General features: G+C 33.8%; 1 protein-coding gene across 1 annotated transcript; it reads right to left on the bottom strand.

The window, feature by feature from the left end:
• Positions 1-15,937: 15,937 nt before the first annotated feature.
• On the bottom strand, positions 15,938-16,495 carry LOC145139809 (putative transcriptional regulator RABBIT EARS). The gene has a single exon (XM_079073507.1). The coding sequence runs from the start codon at positions 16,493-16,495 to the stop codon at positions 15,938-15,940; it is 558 nt and encodes a 185-aa protein (XP_078929633.1).
• Positions 16,496-22,944: the final 6,449 nt, after the last annotated feature.

Below are 22,944 nucleotides of genomic sequence, written 5' to 3'. Positions count from 1 at the left end.
GCCTTAGCACTTGTACCACCTGCAACATCCCCCCCCCTCTTGAAAAGGACTCGAGCTCTAGTCTACTTTATCATTAGAATCCCCAACAAAAGTCGATAAATATGTAGCATTAAACGTAGTGGACACATTGTAATCACCTCGTAATTCGATATTGTATGCATTATCATTGATTTTCGTTAAAACATGAAAAGGACCATCAGATCTTGGCTGGAGTTTGCTAAAATGCTTGTTTGGAAAACTATCTTTCCTCAAATGAATACACATAAGATCACCTTCATGACAACTCGCTTACTATGTTTATTGGCGTGATCATTATACTGCTTATTATGCTTCATAATCTTCATACGAACCTTTAGGTGAAGCTCTTTAATATCAATCGAATACTTATCACCATTAACATTAGATTGATCAACAATAGCTGGAGGGGCTAAGTTAAGCGGGGTGATTGGATTTCTGCCATAAATAATCTCAAATGGACTCTTGCCCGTAGTATGGTTAATTGATCGATTATAAACAAACTTTGCATGTGGAAAAGTAAGATCCCACTGTTTGGGACAATCTTCGATCAAAATTCGTAATAAATTTCCCAAACTTCAATTTGAAACTTCAGTATGACCATTAGTTTGTGGATAGTGAGAACTGCTGAACTGCAACTTCGACCCTAACTATGTCCAAAAATTATGCCAAAAGTGGTTCACGAATTTGACATCCCGATCAGAAGTACACATCTTTAGAATGTCATGCAGCTTCATAATCTTAGAAAAATATAAACGGGCCACCTAACTAACATCAAAAATCTTGGAGCAGGGCACAAAATGAGCCGTTTTTGAAATTTGGTCAACCACCACCATAACTGAATCCTTTTGTTGCTAAGTACGAGGCAAAACCTAGGAAAAAAAATCCAAACTCACATCTTCTGATGGAGCAGTAGGGACGAGAAAAAGGGTATATAACCCGACATTGATTCCATGAGTTTTTTCCAAATGACACACCCGACACCTTGCAATTACCCTATTAAGATCCTTCTCCAAACGAGACTAATAAAATTAGGCATGAATCAATGCTAAAGTTTTATCACATACAGAATGTCTAACGAGTCAACAAGCATGACTCTCGAGTATAACTGCATCCCATAAAGTGCTCATTGGAATAAAAAGGCGATTCCCTTTGAAAGGTACCTATCATTGGTAGAGAACTCCTTAGAGGAACCCGAAATACATATTTCCATATGTCATGAAAATCAGGATCATCAGGATACAAACTACGAAATTGCTCAAATCCTTGCATGTGCATCTGCAAGGCTGTAACTATTAAATGAGTTCGACTCAAGGCATCAACAACCTGATTTTGTGAATCGGTGTTATGCTTGATCACAAAGGAAAAGGATCGCAAATATTCGAACCACTTAGCATGTCTTGAACTCAACTTGTGTTGCCCAATAATATACCTCAACGTTCCATGATCAAAACACAATACAAACTCATTTGGTAGTAAATAAGATGCCAAGTATCTAAACTTCGAGCAATAGCATAAAACTCTTTGTCATACGTAGAATACTTCCTTCTTGCATCGTTTAGATTTTTGCTAAAGAATGTTATTGACCATTGATTTTAACAAATAACTCCACCGATTCCAACACCAAACACATGACATTTAACCTAAAAAATAACAGTAAAATTTGGTAAGGCTAAAATGGGAGCTTGGGTTACCGTTGTCTTCAAAAAAGAAAATGCATTTTCAGGTTTCGAAGTCCACCCAAATTGACCACCACCCTTGTGATACTCGATGATATGAAAATAATACTACTAAAGTTTCAAATGAAACGACGATAGAACAATGCTAAACTATGGAAGCTTTAAATGCCATGCAAAGTCTTTAGAGTAGGCCAATTAAGGATAATCTCAATCTTGGACTCGTCCATCTTACTTCCTTCTACCGAAATGACATAGACCAAGAAAATAACTTCACGAACTAGAAAATTACATTTCTTTCCATTGTCATATAAATTTTGATCACGTAAAATTGAGAAAACTGGTCGAAGATGATAGAGATGTTCTTCAACAATTTTGTTAAAGATCAAAATATCCTCAAAGTAAACTACTAAAAAATCATCGAATAAATGATTAAAAAACCTGGTTCATTAGGCGTATAAATATGCTTGGGGCATTAGATAATCTAATATAGTGGTATCCACTTCTCAGATCGATCTTTGAGAACACCATTCTGCCATGAAATTGGTCAAACAGATCATCCAACCGAGGAATAGGAAAACAATATTTTATCGTTATCTTGTTAATAACTCTAAAATCGATACACATACCAAACGTCCCAACATGATTTGGAACCAATAATGCAGGAACAACACACAGACTCATGCTTTCCCGAATCAAACCCTTCTCTAACAATTCTAAAAGTTATTGCTAAAGTTCTTCATACTCTTTCGGGTTCATTCGATAGGTTTCCTTGTTCATAATGGAACACTCCTAGATGAAGTTAATATAGTGTTGGATATCTCTTATCAATCGTAATCCATGTGGGATCTATTTAGGAAAAATATCAACACATTCCTCGACCAAATCTTGGACTACAACCGAAATTTCCCCTGCCGATTCTTTCTCCTCTACCGCCACCAAAGCAACCATAAAGGGACTACTATTCGCTAGAACCTCAAAATTAGTATGTTTTAGAAACAACGTAGTCTCATTTTCTTGAACCCTACATGCATCTAGTTGAACCAACGTGATTTTCACCCCATCCTTTCGAAAAATGTAGGTATTTTGAAACCCATAATGTTTTGTACTCCTATCAAATTGCCATGGTCTCCCTTAAAGAATGTGGCACACATCTATAGGAACGACTTCACACCACACCTCAACTGACACATCCTCGGCCGGAGGCAGAAACGCCGAGCTATGCGACGTCCATTGAATATTGTAACCATAAGACATAAAGCCAACAATACATAATATTTATTTAAATAGTGATTACATTGAATATTTTACGCCCTATGAATACATCCTTCCGGCTTGTACTCCCTTGGAGAGATCTTCTCTTCATCAACTCCCTATGAATACATGTGATTTTGAAAACGATCAATATAATGTTGGTGTGTTCACATATTTTATAGTCATTGAAAATACTCTTTAATAACGGTTTTCAATATAGGATCTTTGTTTAGGAATATGTATGCTTTCGAAACTCCTCTTATGCTCTAAGTCACTAAGGGGTGTTTTCTTTTACTATTTTTTATTTGAAATTTGTCATCATTCCTTTGGTAGTTTCTTTTATTTAAATTCTTCCTTCTTTCAGGAATATTTGGATTTGTACACTCGATTAATTTCAAGTTGGTATTTGATAAGATACTTAGGAAAGTATCTATCATTATTCTTGTATTTATTTACTTGAGCATATATTAATATCTCTTCTTGTAATCCTATAACTTTTTCTTGTAAGATAAATCACCCCTTTCATTTATCCTATATTTTTCTAAGAATTTCACCCCTTTCGTTTATCCTATATTTTTCTAAGAATTTCACCCCTTTTGCTCTGTTAGTACATACTATTAATACTTCAATGTGTTCCCTCTAGGTAGTTTATTTTATTAAGGTTAGCCGAACATTTGTTAGAATGAGTTCCTATAATCGAGCTTTCGACTAAATATTTTCCCCGCACAATGCTTCATTGGACATCATAATGTAGTTTAGAAAGTTATGTCTGCCATGATTCGACAATCAGGATTGTACCTAGCAAACGCAGGTGAGGGTGTCAGCCCTGTACAAATCTATACATATCTTTCCCACTCACTTAAGATTTAGTGATTATAGGTTAGGGTTAGTTGAAAACGAATAAGCTAAACGATGAACTGTCGTGCTAATTTAACAACTGTTTTGTTTAACCTTATAGTATATTAATCGATCTTGTTATCTTTAGTTTTATTTTGATGTGGTTCTCTTTCATAACTATACTGATACGCATATATATATATATATATATATATATATATATATATATATATATATATATATATATATATATATATATATATATATATATATATATATATGGTTATCTTTAGTTATCGTAGTTTTTGATGTTTTTGATAGGATATTAGGGCAGAGTAACAACTAGGTACAATGTTTATCCTAAGGTTTGGCCAGCATAACAACTACGTACTATGTTACCCTAGAGAATCTGCCAGCATAACGACTAGATATAATATTTATAATATTTTCATATTGTATTAGGCAAGTTTCTACCAGGTATAATATCATCCTATGGTTTGTGCAACATAACGACCATGCATAATATTATTCCCAAAATTTTAGCTGGGTAACTACCAGACATAATATCATCCTAACGTTTCTTACATTTTATAAACTACTGATATATTACAAATAATAATATTTTGTAAAAGCGATAATGTAACATTATAACATTTATGCCCCCCCACCCCCGGTTAAACTTTTAAAAACTTGTAAAAGTGGGGCAGTGAACTCACCCTTGTAGCGTGATTTGACTGATCCGGGACTTCACATCGGGAGGCTCAAGCTATTCGGGAGAAGGAAAAATCTATAAATTGAATGGGAGAGAGTAGAGGGGGATGTAAGTTGTGCAAAGAGGGAGGGTAAGGGACTCTATTTATAGTTCCCAGTTTTGTGCGTGACACACCTTCATGTGCACGACAAGCACATGCACGTTGGCTCCATCCAACATTGGACACGTGTCACTCTCTCGTTTACCAACATTTCCCGTATTTCAACGAATGCGGTTGTCAGAAATGCGCATTGCGCATGACGCGTGCACGAAAATGGTTTTCAAAAATTCATATCTTTTTCATGTGAATTTTGTTTTCGGCGTCCTTTATATATACACGTAGCTATCGTTGAGCACTACAACTTTCCTTTAGGTTGCATTGGCTAATCCCGACTTTACTTTAGCCCTTATGTATATAATCCTAAATAATTTTGCAAAATTCATATCTCTCTCGTACGGACTCTGGTTTTTTTTGGCATTCTTTGTCTCAAAATTCTTATATCTAGAAGTACTACGATTATCCTTTTGGTGACTTTATCTGTAACAATTGGAAAACATATAGACTTTTGTACGATAATATATATTAATAATGAATAACGTATATTACTTTATCTAAAAAATTCTGAGAGAATTTGTTACAATTTAGATAACAGTTTGAGGAAATTTCATGATCTTAGATTTCGTTTAATAACGAAATTTTATAATAAATTATCCGAACTAGAATCAGTTTCGTGAAAATGATTGACTACAAACTATGTGTTCAAAAAATTATATTTACACGACTTCGGGTATCGGAAAATTTTAATATGGTTACTTTTGATACCATCAACGAAATTGCATACTAATTGTAAGAAGTCAAACTTAGTCATTTATGAACAAAGACGATGGAAAGGAAATAATATTTTTATCAAATGATAAATATGCCTAATTATACCATGGACTATCAAACTTTTATTCATTTTGTAAAAATATAATGTGATTTTATATAAAAAGTAATTAAAAATACTCTAGCATTCATGAATTATACATATACATACAAATATAAGCATTAAAAAGACAAAGACATGTATTCTAGATTTATAATCTATTGTTGCTATTTTATAACAATTACCTTATCTTTAAAATATGTAAATAGAAAATGAGAAATGACAAGCATGGAGGGTCTTACAAAGGTGGAAGACTATAGGGAATATAAGGCCACATTTCATATAGAAGACAAGCTATCTATATATTTTTTTTAAAAACATTCCCAGGCAAGTAGCTACAAGATCTTCAAATATCTACTACCTACATACTCATTTCATGCACATGCATAGCTTACCCTCTCACCGTTCATTTTATTTCCCCTCCCTCTCTCATAAGTCTCTATTTTCTTCCAACAAAATGCTGACTAAAACACTTAAGCAACAGCTAGATGGGTTCTAGAAAATCTACCTAATCATGTAAGATCTTGAGGAGATTTAGTGACACCTTCCTCACTCTTTCCTTCGTATAAACTCGATGACACCCTCCTCCCACCTTCCTTACTTCAAATTTGCAAAAAACATATTCTGAGAATACTCTCAAGATCATATCAGAAGTCAACCTCCTTACAACCCCTCCCCTCTCTTCGAAACCCATCAAGACCGAAGGCAGGAATGGAGCTACAGCCCCCTCATTTTTAGCCTCCTAAATTTGCCACTTAGCACCTGTTTTAACAAGATTTTTATCCCAAAAATACCCCTGAACATGTCTCCTGTTACAGCTGTGTTTGAAGTCACCAAAACAACCACAAAACTCTTATTTTTCTTGTGTTCTTGGTGAATTTTCGAGATCTAAACAACTCAACAAAGAGCTGTTTTTCGAGTGGCTTATAACATCCAAAAACCTCATGTTTTACTGTCAAATTTCGAGAACCCATCATCCCTATACAAATATGTTTTCAAGTGACCAAAAGTGATCCAAAAACTACTTGTTTTTCTGTCAATTTTTAAGAACCCAATAGCCATTTATACTTGTGTTTTTAAGTTACCAAAATAGACCCAAAAACCCCTTGTTTTGCTGAGTTTTTAAGAGCCAAACCACCCCAAACAATAGCTGATTTTTGAGCAACCTACAACACCGCAAAAGCTCATTTCTTGCCGCCATTTTCGAGTATCTAACAACCCCATGAAAAGATATTTTTGAGTAACAATAAACCCAAGAAGATCCATATCTTTTACTCTTAATAAGCTTGTATTAAATTCCTCTTTTGACAACCTACTTTGAGTATAAAAAGAACAAAGGTAAATACTTAAATTTTTCTTATGTACTTCATTATGAGAATGACCACTAGTGGTTATTTGAATAAAAATTTGTGATATCTAACTTAATAATCCATAATTATACCTGTCAAGAGTTTCTAAAAGACACTTCCATCATAAGTCTTGGAGGAACAGGAACCGTCTCGACCATCTCGAACCAAATACCGATACACGACAAAAGTGTGTATCTACGACCCCATTTTATTGTTTTTAAACATTTGCGAGGGGGGGGGGGATACACTTAAAAATCGATATAAACTTAAAACACGATTATTTAAGTGTATATATATATATATATATATATATATATATATATATATATATATATTTGATGTCATAATTTTGTTGTGATAAGTTTATATTTTGCATGCAAACTTTTGTTTCAATTAAAACTCTTATATATAATTGTTGCATGAAAAACCATCTAATTATGTCTTAAAAACTTATGACCCTAGTTCAAACATTTCATAAAGGTTTCTAAATGTTTAAAAGTATCAAAATACATGAATAAAGACTTGTGGTAGAAAAAGAAACACAACTTATAATATTATTCATTTTGCACACTTTAGGGACATAAAAATGTTGTTATAACCAGTTGCCTACGAAATGATTCCGTCAAAATACTAATTGTTGAAATGATCATAAATGGTTTAGTTATAGTCACATACTAATGGCATGTTGTATTTGGGTAGGAAACAATTTTGATTTACATGTAGGGTAAATAAACTTTTTAAAAATGAGTTTCCGAACACAAACAATTGGGAATTGTAACTAAACTAGGGATTGTTGTGGAAGTTTCACATTCATCAAACTAAAAAGACCAACTTAGTGAAGACCTCTGTAATAACCGCTAATCATTTGTGAGCAAAGAATGTGTATATAGATCTATATGGGTTGACACCCCCATCTGTGGTTGCTAGCTACAACCATCGTTTGACGAGACAAAACAGACAACAACTTCTTGTTTTTATCTTACTTTTTATCACGACGTCGATGAAGCGTCATTAGGACAACAAGCAGCAAACTTATTTTCACTGCGCTTCACGGAGGCGGGTTCAAGTCATATAGCTTGGTTATTCATCATAGGCAATTTCATCCCCATTAGTATCATATTTTTGAACTTGCTCATTTTTGGTCAAATTCACCAACTGATGGTTCAGACAGTCACGTGCAATATAACCTATTCCTTGACATTTGTAACATTGTGGGAGTCGGTTATTGCTATTAAAAGGTCATTAGGTGTGGGTATAGGGATTTTCGGGATATGAGCAACCTTCGAATCATTGCGGGATGCAGTCCTATTCATAGGGATGAATCGGGTGCTGGTTGTTCGAGAATTACACTTGATTTATTTCTCCATTATTAGGACAAGTTGGCACACATCTGAATATGTCCAATAGGGTTGGAGACTCACCATATCCGAGATCTCAAGTTTCAATACCCCTAAAAATCAACCAGTAACTTGTTCTTCTTCTTCTACCACATCACACCATATCCGAAGCCGATCAAATTCATGAATGACTTCCAATAACAACATGGCTTTATGGGATATATTATAGTACCCTAAGAAAGCTTCGTGTCGATGCTTTTGAGATAGAAAGTTGTTCTTTATCAACTTCTTCATTTTTTCCTATTTGACGAACTTTGCTTTTCCTGCATGTTTCCAATATTTTTCACGTAATCCCACCAAAGAGAGGCATTTTTCCTCAATCAGATGGCCAATACTTTCACCTTCAACGGTTATGACATGTCTCGTAGATCAAACACTTTCTCAAAGGTGCTTAACCATTCAAGGAATTCATCATGATGAGCATGTTGGGTTTTTATTCTAAAAATGGTTTCAAAAACAAGATTTTAGCAACGAAAGACTTGAGTATTTTTGAACACTTATAAACTCGTTATCACCAACCATGGAACTTCTTGCAAAGTTTGGAAAGAAAACAAGAACCAAAGAAGAAGAAGAACATAACAACCTTTGTAGTCTTTGAATCCTCAAGGGGAGGCTTGGAAGTTGGTGGAGAATATGGAAACCTTTAAGACACTAACAAGAAGCCAACTTTATTTGAGATGCTAGTCTTCTAAAACTCTTAATCTTGAAGTTCAAACCAAAGTATGAACTTAAAGAGAGTAAAAGAAGCAAGTAAACTCTAAGATTTCTAGCAAAACTAGAGTGAGCATGCATGAAGATGGGAAGATACATTTTTTTTTCAATTCATAGGAAAGAAATGGATGGAAGCCTGTCTTAAAGTTAAATCATTACCTAAAGGTCTCAAAGTTTAAAGCATACCATACCTTTACACCTATGTGTCACCCATGACTTTAAGACATGTCATAACTTTTTAATAAATAAATCAAATGTCCATACTCTTTCGATTCATGACCAGCCATTTCTTTTTCGTAGAAAAAAAGAAGTCAAAGTTTTATAAAATGTACAAACTCTTTTATATTTTATAAACTCTAACTTTTAGCTAAAAGACAGAAGAGTCTTTTTAGTCCAAAATGTTGTACATGAATTAATAAATCATATCATATGATATATATTATGTTACTTGCTAATGAAAAATTATTATTTCCAAGAAATAAATAATTTCCAATTAGTTATAAGAGTTTAATGAATATTTATTAAATTTAGTTTCTAATAAATAATCAATTGTATCAAGTTGTTCTTAGTGTGACCCTTAGGATCATATGTTAATTAGCAATATCACCATAATATGACTCTTGAGCATACAAGATCTTTTAGAGCATGCCCTGTGAACTCGATAATCTCAACATTCACACTAATATTCTTCAACAGATCACCATGGTATCCTCATTCGTGGTGATCTCATTTCGGCACAACAAAATGATTGACCACCTTGTCATTGCAAGCATTCAATCTCTATGTCATGTGGATGTTGTAAATCAGCCCTGCCATTCCGTGGAACGCATCCACCATTGCGACCACCATGAGCTCCTCCACGACCACGAACCATCTGTTTAGATATTCGTTCATTTGCTTTGATACCAAGTGATTCCAAAACTGTCTAACAAACAATGAAAACCAGATAATTATAAGGAGGATAATATAATCCTCATTCCTTAACCCTATGAGATCATAATTGATTAGGAAAAGATCTGACATCAAATATCTAAATCAGAACTTAATAAATAGTTGCCGCAGAAAAAAAGAAAACATGTTTTGAGACCTTAAATGATCCCGAATTGCCGAAAACGCCACATGTCATGACGAACCTATGAGTTTTCTTATTCGACCAATTTTACATGTCTTGTGCGAATTTTGTCCAATTCTGAATTGTTGGATCACTTCGGCAAATTTGGTGCTGATGTCATCATACCATTCTAACCAGCGGTGACATCATCTAGCTACGCATCATCATTTGTACCACCTACATCATAATACCTTGTGGTAATATTGAAGAGTCTATAGGGTTACATAATGAGTACCGTGTGAGAGTCTAATTGTAGCTTTAGTAGCTATAATTCATTATTAAGAACTATTAGTTTTAATGGTGGCTTGATCAGCAGAAGATTATTTTTATTATTATTAAGCATAATGATAGCTTGAATAGTTGTAAATTTATTAGTATTATTATTAGAGAAAATGGTAGTATACTCGTAAATCCATTTTTGAGTGTAATGGTGGTTTTAGTTGCCGTAAACCATATTTAGTTGTTGTACACTTATAATATTATAGTTGTGAACTTTAGTTGATAAATGTATCCGGAGTACTTACACACATGTTGATAGATGTATTTATGTTCTTATAGACTACATGAGTATGTATATTGAATTATGTGAAAGACAATTAAAGATTTTAAATTAGTTTGTAATATATATTTTTCATATAATCAATATTATAATTATGATGTGAATTATTAACAGGGATTACTCACTAACTTCTTTGTAGCTTATTCTTTCTCTTGTTGTATGCCTTTTAGGTGAACTCATTAAAAAAGTGAGAGATAGTAGAAGAGAGGTTGTGATGCCCGACTTAGATCATTGTATTTTATTTCATTATTGCGATCTTGTTGATAACTACTTGTACTATATGGTTAACACAAGTGTACATTGGTACCAATGTGATTTATTAATTTATAAAGTCAAAGCTTCTCATTCTGTATTCATGTCAATTTTTCAGTGAAGTTGAGCTTTACTTATATGCAGGATATGTTATCTTTGGAATATTAAAAACAAGGATCTAGTTGTTGTGTCACCAGACGTCGTTTTCAATGGATAAAAGCCCATAATGTTAATTTTCTTCTAATCTTAAATCCAAATCATTCAACTCCATTACTTCTTGAATTCCGGAAGTACTCTAACTAAATTCTAGTTTTAAGGATTATTCTTTCTTCGAATTTTATTGTTTCGGAAATGGTGAAATAATGATTCATTATTTCATACAATTTGCACCTGGTCCTATGTAATAGGCGTGAACAAGGCGATCATCTTCTTTTTGCATATACATTTATTTAACATTGAAACAATTCTTTGTATTTGTTGTATTATATTATGTTCAATGAATTATTTTGTTTTTTTTTTTGTTTTTTTTTTTTTGCATATGTCATATATATATATATATATATATATATATATATATATATATATATATATATATATATATATATATATATATATATATATATCATGACTCCAATCTTGTACCTACCTCCAAGCTTGTACCTACCTCCAAGCTTTATCAAAACTAGGGATGAACAGTTTGGCCCAAGTCCCGATCCCGTAACGGTACCGTATCGGAACCGGTACCGAACCGTACCGAATTTGAAAATATGGGACGGTACTCGGTAATCCAAATACAAGAAATTTGGGATTCGGTACCACCGGTACCAGTACTAGTACCGAAAACCGGTACCATTCCCGGTACCGATACCGATGATTGTAATTCAGTTCGGTACTCGAGATTGACTTTCGATAAAATTTGGTTTTTGGGGAATTCGGGAACGGTACGGGTCGGTACCGGTTCCGTCCCACGCTCATCCCTAATCAAAACGTCGTTTTAACTCATATATGTCATATGTGTATAAAATTGAATAATAATTGAAAATACATATACAAATATTAATTATATACAAAATTGCCGTCTTAAGTCACGCCTTACATACGACGTGACTCGTCAAGACTCAAAAAAGCTTTAGGCTTGATATTGACGCCAAGTCACACTTTACATTATTTAGACCTTGATCATGAAACATTAAATGTGATTTAACTTGATCATTAGTGAATCTAAATAATATAATATTTTAAAAATTGTATAATCATTACATACAAATTGTGTCATAAAATTATGTCATAAGTTTTCGACAAACAAATGCATAACCTCTTTCATTTATGACAGAAGACAAACATTTTTATAAATTATACATTTTAATGATAGACAATGTATGTCACACAAGTTATTATTATTTTTTTTTTTTTTTAGTAGTGACATATTACAAGATAACGATGTTAAATTTGAAGAAAATAAATCATACTTAAATAGCTATAACAAATTGAAAGAAATCAAATATATTATTTAATTTTGAATACATATATTAACTAAATAAAAATCGACATGTTTATATAAAACTATGAAAGGAATAAGTATATTGCTATTAAAAAGTGAAATATAGGTATTCATTTGTGTTTGTGTGCATGATTGAACCCCAAAATAACATAATGAAATTTTGTTCAATTGACCTTTCTTCAATGTGTTTCGGATGGTTCATATATATATATATATATATATATATATATATATATATATATATATATATATATATATATATATATATATATATATATATATATATATATTGCCCTACATTATATATAAGAACAAACTAAAGAAAGATTAAAAATCCAAAATATACCGTAAAATCACATATATTCTGCAAAATAATGTTTCCTATTGTATTTTTTAATTTGAATGTTAAATATTAAAAAAAATAAAAATACAATTAGCCGCAATCACTACAATAAATTGGAGTATTACCAGCGACAGGCGTCGTCGCAAAGTGGGGTTTGTCGCCGCTAATATTATTCACGGCGACATGTCGTCGCTAAAAAGTCGACGCTAATGCTTTGTCGCTATTAATCAAAATGTCGTCGCTAATGCGTGTTGTCGTCGCTAAAGATCTGTCGCCGCTAATAAGCTATTGTCGCCACTAAAGACGTCGCCGGTATTGGTGTTTTTCTTATATAATTAACCAAAATATACTTCTAAATACAAAATCATTTTCTTCATGCTACAAATATAATTAACCAAAATATACTTCTAAATACAAAATCATACAAATTCATCTAAATACATTTCCATGCACAAATTAAAATTTTAGACATCCAATACCAATTTCATAGAAAAATATACACCTAAATACAAAATCACACAAACCATGTTTAATTCCATTTTCATGCCAATACACCACAATGAGCATAAACACAAATCAATTATACAATAGGTTGCATAAAATATGATAAAACATACATAATCACTCAAAAATCAACAATTTACAGCCAAACAAGAGGCTTGGTGGACACTCAAAATCACTAACTAAAAAAATCTTACAAAACATAGAAATGAATGATACAATCAGGTTTGAATGATAAAACTAACATCAAAACACAATAAGAATAGAAATTAGGGAAATAAATTCGACCTTTGATTGCTCAATTTCACTGAAATGTTGCTGTAGTCGGAATTGCCCTCAATAAACTCGATAGCCGCCGATAATGAGGGTGGGTCGCCGGTAAACAAGGCCCGTCGCCGGTAAAGTGGCTCCCGGTGGTCGGAATCGTAATGGGGTGCAGATGGTGAAGGTAGTCGGAGTTCTTTGAGAGATACAACGATAGAAGGAAAGAAGGGTCAACTGGGGGGGTTATCTGACGCAACTCAATAGCGGCGACGAGCAATAGCGGCGACGGGCAATAGCGGCGACACGAGGGTTTTAGCGGCGACAAAGGGGTTTTACCGGCGACACACCTGGAGAGAAAAGGCAGCGCGTTTTTTTGGAATTCACGACCGTCGGATTGAATACAAATCGAACGGACAGGGATTGTTTCACGCGGATCGCCACTGTGTCATCAATAGCGGGGACTCCTTTAGCGGCGACGCCAAGCAATAGCGGCGACATGTAACGCGTCAATTACATGTCGCCGCTATTGCTTGGCGTCGCCGCTAAAGGAGTCGCCGCTATTGCTAACATTTCTTGTAGTGAATGTCTTTAGTGACGACGGAAGTGTATTAGTGACGACTGGGTTTTAACGGCGATGGCGGACATTAGCGACAACAACGTATTTGCGGCGACATATGAAGCATTTGCAGCGAGACAACATCGGTGACCTATTAGCGCGCGGTAACACGTCGCCGCTAAAGACATTAGCTGTGACGTATCAGGCTTTTAGCGGCGACACTTTTCGAGGGGAATTTCAGAGAATGACATATGAAATACGCCTAAATTTGCACTTATCGCCGCTAATATTCACGTTTCTTGTAGTGATATCACAACATTGTTTAATAACGTAAACCCATATAGAGCAACACCACAACAACGATAATAAGATACAAAACAAAGTTATCCTGATGAGGGGAATTTCAGAGAATGACATATGAAATACGCTAAAGTTGCACTCGATCGATCTTCTATGATTACAAATCTTGCATTCCAGTGAAAACTATATGGTGGCAAATGGCAGGCACTTTGCAAAATGATACACCTTCGTATGTACTCAAGGTAGATCGGGTAGAGGTGGTTGCGTAAGTCTCAAAAAAAGCATGTGCTTCATCAGAACTTGATAATCAATGTCATCTAGCTAGTGATTAATATTTAACTATCTTATGTTTTCCTATTATTATGAAATATTTTTAATTTTTTGAGCAATTAATGTTACTTGACTTTTGATCAACATGTCTAATTTTATAATTAAAATGAATCATTTTATTGGGTAGATTTTTGTTTAATAGGATTTCAAAAATATATATATATGAAAAAGACAATAACATCTATTCTGAATGTCAAATTTTCAAATAAAGATTCAGTTTTAATAATGAATATATATAAAATGTACCTACAAACGACCATGAATCGTTCATAATAGAGAAATACTCAATATATATTTTTAAAATAACGATTCGGAAACCCTATGCAGATCACGAGATATGTCGGCCGGAGCTCAACCTATTTAGACTACCATTTATATTGCGAGATAAGCTTATAGTAAATATCTTATATATTTTTGGTATTATAATCATGGTCTAAATCGTAGCTTTATGATCAGTCAGGCATCTAATGAAAGTTGTAGATAATTACACAGGTACATAAGCCTACCATTTATACAATTAATTTTTTCTTTAAAATCTAATGTTTGATTTGACATTTAATTTAAGAAGATTATATGAGGAATAATTGAATACATAAACTATTTCTTAGTGATTAAAGTAAATCTAATTAAACTTAACTAAAGCAAAATCAATGTTACAAATAATTTCTAGCGATTAATTAATAATAGACAAATAACTATTATTGGGATCATAATCTTGTTTGAAGGTCTGTAGTGTATATTTTTGCATGACCCAAATTAGTAATATACAATTTAAATGTCTGGTGACAGTTTTATACAAGGACAAAATACTTTTACGTTGTAAGGATGCTTTCAATCTTGATTGGATCATAAAGGTATATATGAGTCGATAAACATGTGAATTAAGAACATGAATGGATGGTATTGCAATCGCACATGCATGTATATATGTATGACGTTTCTAGCTTCATCATAAGTGTCAAAAGTATTGGAGATAAACATGAAACCCGTTTGTTTCGGCATACAAATAATAATGAAACTTAATTAAGATTGATGAATTCATCGAGTACTCATGAAAAAGTTGTCTTGAGTTAATTTGAAATACATAGGTTAGAAAGACCTTAATTAAAGAATTAAGATGATGTTTGAAGAATACAGCGCGTTTCATTAGCTTCTTCATTCTAATAATCAAAGTAATTGACAAGAGGTTTCGTTACCATAAGAAACAACAAAAGGTTCTGGATTGACGAATTTTGCTTCGTTAACTTGTCGTCTAATCAAGCATGCGTGGATTAATTGATTTACTTACCTTGTCGCTATATTGATCACCTAGCTAACCTCAGCTCCAGATCCACGTGATCTTCCATTGAACGCATGAAAAGCGGCCAAACTACCGTCTTCTGCCTCTTGCAATTCATAACTTCTTCAACATCACACCCATCAAACCCTAGTGACAAATTTGTTTCAACCGGTCCGAGTACGAATGCTTCATCGCAAACACAACTCTTTATATCTGAATTACTACCAGGAGTGGTACTTTCTTGACCTAATATAGGTATTGAGGAAACTCTAAAAGGAGAATCGGGTGAGAGGAAGGAAATAGGGTTTGCAGACTCCAATAAAGATTTAGGGTTTTGTTGTGTACCATTGACAGATTGCTTAAGCTTAGCTCTTTCTCTCCTGTGAACATTCATGTGACCACCTAGGGCTTGAGCTGACCTGAACTCTCTTCGGCAGAAGTTACAGGAATATGACCTGGGAGGCCAAATGAACCCACCTAAGGGACCTCGTGCATCCTCAGCGAAAGCCTGTTCTTCCCATGAGTTTTTGAGGATGCTGTTCTTGCTCTTAACCCACATCAAATACTGTGAGTATTGCTCCATCGATCTCTTTTTATAACTTTCCAATTTTCAAACTTATCTGAGGTTCAGAGAACGATATGCAAAAGACAGTGGTCAATTATACTTTGTGTTTAAAGGGATAGTCATACATATACGCATAGTTAGGATATGAGAGAGAGAGAGAGAGAGAGAGAGAGAGAGAGAGAGAGAGAGAGAGAGAGAGAGAGAGAGAGAGAGAGAGGTGAAGTTGCTCGCACTTGGTTTTTACTGCGCAAGGTGATTGATGTATTATAGGTGAGAGTTTGTAAACAGTCATTTGTCCTCTTACATACTACTATTAATTTCTTTAAATAAAACCTTCATGTCTTCATCCTAGAGTCCCTTATGGTTCCCTCGTGTATTTCAAGCTCTTGAAATATAATACTCTCTCCACATACCAAAAAAAAAAAAACAGAATTTAATTGTATTTCTTTCAAGTCATATATGTATGGTAAAGGTCCGAAGATATTAAATATCAAATCAAAATAATAGTAATAATAATAATAATAATTAAGATTACAAGAAATATGGTCATTAACGCGACCAGGACTCTTTATTATTTAGATAAAATTGAACTGTTCAATTGAATAATTTGGATTTGACTATTTGTTCGGAATTATTACATTGGATTTCATATTCGTTTTGGTTTATAAAATACGAACCGAATAATTCAAAAAAACCGAATAACAATTTATTATTTCTTATTTTTAATATATATGTATAATTATTTATTATTTTATTATTTTAAAAAAAATTAAAAATTTTCTTCTAATATAAAACATTAATATGTATTTTTCTCTATAATATATTTTTTAGTAGTTGTTTATAAATTTTAAACCAAAAATAAGTTATTTGTTTTTTTTTCTTTTATAAAGTTGGGTAGTATTCTAATTATATGTGGTTTTCAAAAATATTTTGATTTTTAAAAACCAAATTATAAAACCGATCCAACCGAATTGTAATTTAATTGGATCAGATCGGAATTGAATTTGTTTTGAACTATTTGGATCTATGTTTTGAAAACCGAAATCAATTTGGATTCACTTGATTGAACCTGATTCCACCAGTAGTTGATGGCAGCACACACCTCCCAAACGACTAAACAATTCAGAAAGTGATGGGACCCTGTCTCTAACAAAATGTTGCAAAAGGGACATAAATGGGAACCGATAGATACCCCAATAAGATTACTACAAGTATACAGTCTTTCAAGAATAAATCTCCACAAAAATATATTAACTCTACTAGACAAGATTATGTTCCAAAGAGTATTGTCTTGAAGGCATACCAAAAGATGTTCATGAATAATTTTCCTACATGACGTCACAGTAAAACATCCTTATTTGTCTTCAATCCACTTCTAAATGTTATCCTGAAAAACTAATAAACCGTTAAGGTTGATCTGATTACGGATAGTATAAGTGAAGATGGCTAATGACATCCCGAGTCCCTCCTCTTCTAGCAACAGCCCTGGTGCTCCCAATCCCACCATCAGGCCCATGTAATGACATAATGACATCACACCATATTCCTCTACTATCAATTTTAAACCGCCAGCACCACTTAGTTGTAAAGGCATATTTAAAAGCTCTGAGACTACCAATACCTAAGCCTCCATTATCCCTCGAGTTAAGAACTTTCTTCAAGGCAACCCAAGGAATTTTATTTTTATCCGAAGAACCACCCAAAAAAAACCTACACCTAATACTCTAAAGACGGTTAATAACACTACATGGGGCTTTAAAAAGCGAGAACAAGTATGCACAGATGGTACCGAGAACCATCTTGTAAAGAATAAGCCTACCCCCAAAGTAAAGATTTCGATCTTTCCAGATTGAGAGCTCATTGTTAAATTTATCGATAAAGGACAACCAATTTGATTTTCGGCTCATACTAGATCTAACCGGAGTACCAAGGTAGATGAAAGAAAACTCGCTAACACTACAATTTAACCAATTCACCAATTTGAGTGTTACTAACACGAATTCAATAAACCTTGTTTTTTGAAAGATTAACTTTGAGGCCAGAGGCAAGATAAAAACACTTGAGAATCCTCTAAAGATTGAAGCATTCTCCTTTGACTACTCTCCCATCAAAATAGCATCATCCATGTACTGAAATAGAGATGGTGGGTCCACTGTCTAGAACAGTTACCCCTTATATATATATATATATATATATATATATATATATATATATATATATATATATATATATATATATATATATATATATATATGTTCCTTTTTCCATGGTCTCTAATATATCAATCTTTAAAGCTTCGGCAGAAATGATAAATAGGAAAGAGGAGAGGGGATCTCTTTGTTTAACTCCACTTTGAAGCTTGAACTCCTTAGTAGGATTGCCATTAACAAGGATATAAACTTTAGCCGAGCTTAAACAAGAAAATATCCATTTAATCCACCCATTATTAAACCCCATGAGATGAAGAATGTTGTCTAAAAACTCCCAAATAATGCTGTCAAAAGCCTTATTAAAATCGACTTTGAAGATGAACATTTTTTTCCTCTTCCTAGCCCAAGTGATGATTTCAATAACAACAAGTGAACCATCAAGAATATTCCTATATTGAACATAAGCTAATTGCTCTTTGCTAATGACTAGGCAGATAACATTCTTAAGTCGGTCATCAAGAACTTTAGAAACAATTTATATAAATAGAACTGACGAGGTTTATCGGCCTATAATCACTAATACTATGGGGGTCTTTAACTTTCAACACCAATGTAATGAAAGAGGCATTGCTTCTATGACTGATAATCGCATGTTCCTCAAAATATTTCATGGCTTGAAAATTGTCTAGACCAATAATATTCCAGATCTTTTTTTAATGAAAAAGTGAATCCATTGGGACCCGAGGCTTTTTCATTACTACAACTCCAAACCACAACTTTGACCTCTAACATTGAAAACAGACAGACAAAAAAATCATCATGGTCGCCAGATAATCTACTAAATTTGTTGCTATGAAACATAGGCATGTTATGAATCGACTCTTTAAACTTTTTTTTAATGCAAAAGTGAATCCATTGGAACCCGAGACTTTTTCATTACTACAACTCCAAACCACAACTTTGACCTCTAACATTGAAAACGGACAGACAAAAAAATCATCATGGTCACCAGATAATCTACTAAATTTGTTGCTATGAAACATAGGCATGTTATGAATCGAATCTTTAAACCTTTTCTTGATGAATCAAAATTTTCATTTTTTATCAAGTTCGGGTTAGTAACCCAAGTACCATTAATCTTCAACCCATTTATACGAGACCCCTTAAGTTTAGCATTGATAATGCCAAGAAAGAAACTTGAGTTTTCTTCATCATTAATTAACCACTTGCATCTTGATTTTTGTTTAAGATCGAGAATTTGTAAAGTTTCAATCTCTTATATTTTAGCAATAATATCCGCACACTCATTTATGGCATTATCATCAACAATCCCTGCTTCAATCAGTATATCAATAGCCACATCGCGTTTTTTGAGAAGATCAACATCAATTTCATTTTTCTCTCTTTTTTCAGCCCTCTACTTATTTAATTCAACCTTGACTAATCTCAGCTTTCGTATCAATATTAGAAAAACATTATGACCATGACCATTTTGAGCCCACACTCTACAAACGATATTCTCCAACTCTGCATCTAATAACCATGAGTTGAAGAATCTAAATGGGGAAGGGCCAAAGTCTTGCTAGTTGGTATCAAGAAGCAAAGGGCAATGATCAAAGTGAAGCTTGGGTAAAGAGATAACACTTGAGTTAGGCAACATAACATCAAATCCTATTAAATATTAAGAACATGTCTAATTTGTTGAGTTTAGACCCATCCTTTTTCATCCATGTAAATCTTCTGCCACTAATTTTGATATCCAACAAACTCATCAAGTTAATTAAATTATTGAATAACATTGCACCTTTTTTATTGAAAATTGACCCCATTCTCTCATCAAAAGTTCTAACCTCGTTGAAGTCACCACAATAAAGCCAATATATGTCATTATCATTCTCAATCATGTTAGCAATCTCCTTCCACAAATAAGCCTTACTTTGATGGTCTTGAGGAGCATATACATTTAAAAAGGCCACATTTGACATCATGAGGTTTCCATATACGACTCACAGAAATTAAGTTTTCTTATTGATGACTAAATCCACATCCAACAATCTGGGGTCCCAAATGTACACGAGACCACCCGATCTCCCAATCGGATCAGTAATAGCATAATTACAAGGACGGATACCCTAAGCACTCCGAATAAGACCTTCTCTTACCACATCCACCCTAGAATCTTGAATATACAAAAAATGTGACCCTGTTTCGAGAAACCATATCCTTTATCCAGGTCCTTTTGTAGTCCTTCACCAACCCATTATTATTGATCGACAGAGTTCTTAACATTGAGGTTTTTTTTACCTACGATAGCTGAAATACTTTCACTGATCCTCTGCTCATTACCATCCATGTTGAATCCAATAGTATTCCCTATAATGATAGTGTTCCGAACTTCATTTGTCTCTTTAGATGAGGAGGTATCCAGGCAAGTAATTTTTGTGGCATTACTATATTTCTTCTTTAACCTGTTATTCAACCTAAAGATCAGGGACTCATAATCCGTTCTCCAATCACCATCTCTCGGAATTTTAAAGGCACAAGTCTTAAATTGCCCAGGCATTAGATTGTGAGTACTTCCATTTTCTTGTTTTCACTTTCTTGAAGTTGCAGGGTCAGAAGACTGAAGTCATTGGTGCTTTACATAAGGGGTAAAAGCGCCATAAAGACTATTGAACCTTTCTTTTATTTGTTAATTTTTCAGTATCTCCAGTGAGTTTCACATCCTCTTCAAGAGAATCGACGATATCATCATAAACATTCTCATCTTCATTTTTTAATTTTTCAATATCTTCATTTTTTCGTTAATATTATTGTTCTTTTTCCTTTTCTTCTTCTTCTTCGTCTTCTTCTTCTTCTTCTTCACAACTTGATCTATATCCCTAGTTTTCTCTTTTTCCTCTGTAATTATTTTACTGCCATGATTGATCACATTCATACTGTTCCTCTCAATGTCAGAAATAAAGTTGAACCCCAACACCGAGACGAACAATCTTGTTGTCAGCAATGGTTCGAAGGCCACCATATTGACCACTACCATCAATTTCTGAATTCAAAAAGACACACCACTAATGTAAAGTATTTTCATGTGTTTTTCCCTTTTATATGCTCCTCATTCAATGTTACTAATTTTGAGAATGTGTTATTGATGGATATGTTTTCTGATTTTGAGGACATGCTTAATAATAACAATCATATGCATCATATGTCTTAATTAATCAATGTGTGTTCAATAACAATGGATTTGTTAGAGCCCATCATCCTATTTCTAAATACATATCTTAGACTACTTTTTATTTTTAAACACATGATATATTAAAATGATGCCTTATTCCTATAGAGTTTTCTTGCTTATTGTTTGTAGGACTCTTTCGGGTGTGAATTAGTTATTAATTGAATTCGTTAAGTCACATACTACATGGGTTAAATAACTTCAGAGTGAAGGATTTGGTCCTATTGCGCAGCTCTTGTCTAAGTCCTGTAGGGTTGAATCTTTTAATCCAAGGTTATTTAAGTTATGTTGCATGTGATTGTATTCATGAAGTAGTTAATTGGCACCAATGTGGGTCGTTCTGTAGTTGATGGCAGGGTGGGGTGTGGATCCTAGGATAGCCTAGGAAGTATGTAGTACTCATGATGTGCTTTTTAGCAACTTTTGGGAGTATCATTATGAGTGAGTATAGATGTAGCAGGCCAGTTTTGAAATGATTAGTTGCTCTCGAGAGAGTGAGTATAGGATGTATGTATATCCTAGTTGTTGTATTTGTTTTAGGTGGTTGCAATGATCCTTGAGACAGATACAAGTATGCAAGGAAGGTAGTATGGGCCCGTACTACTCAAAGCACATGACTTGTACGCATAGCAAGGAAGTCACAAACCCGAGGGGTAGTCTCATCATGTGGTTGTAGCAATGGGTATTGTGGCATTTCTGATGCATTTTTGTTCGTTTTTGGTATGGAGTTCACAATAGGATCTAGTTCAGGATCTAGAGCTAGTGGCCAGGATAGATTAGGATTGATTGTTGATCAGATACGGGAGATGATTACCATTGAGGTTTCACAGATATTGCAGGATGAATTCTCGGGTATCGTGGATCGGATCGCTGGCAGACTAATTGCCAAGTTCGACGAGCAAACTGCAGCTTTGCAACCTGTGAGAGGGACTACTGAGATGACTACTGGGGGAGATCTTGATGTGGGAAGGTGACTCGGAAAGAGAAGGATGTCTTATTTAGCGATAGACGAAGTGTTCGAGGTTGCTAACATGGGTACTGGAAGTCAAAGGAGATTTGATATCTGCAGGAAGTGTGGGAGAACC

Source organism: Lactuca virosa, chromosome 9, assembly GCF_052849685.1.
Source record: "Lactuca virosa cultivar CGN04683 chromosome 9, Lactuca_virosa_CGN04683_v6, whole genome shotgun sequence".
Classification (NCBI taxonomy): Eukaryota; Viridiplantae; Streptophyta; class Magnoliopsida; order Asterales; family Asteraceae; genus Lactuca; species Lactuca virosa.
This window is presented reverse-complemented; position numbering and strand designations above follow the sequence as displayed.

What these genes read in the sequence shown, in the direction of transcription:
- LOC145139809 (XM_079073507.1), bottom strand. Translation starts at nt 16,495, where the DNA reads ATGGAGCAATACTCACAGTATTTGATGTGGGTTAAGAGCAAGAACAGC.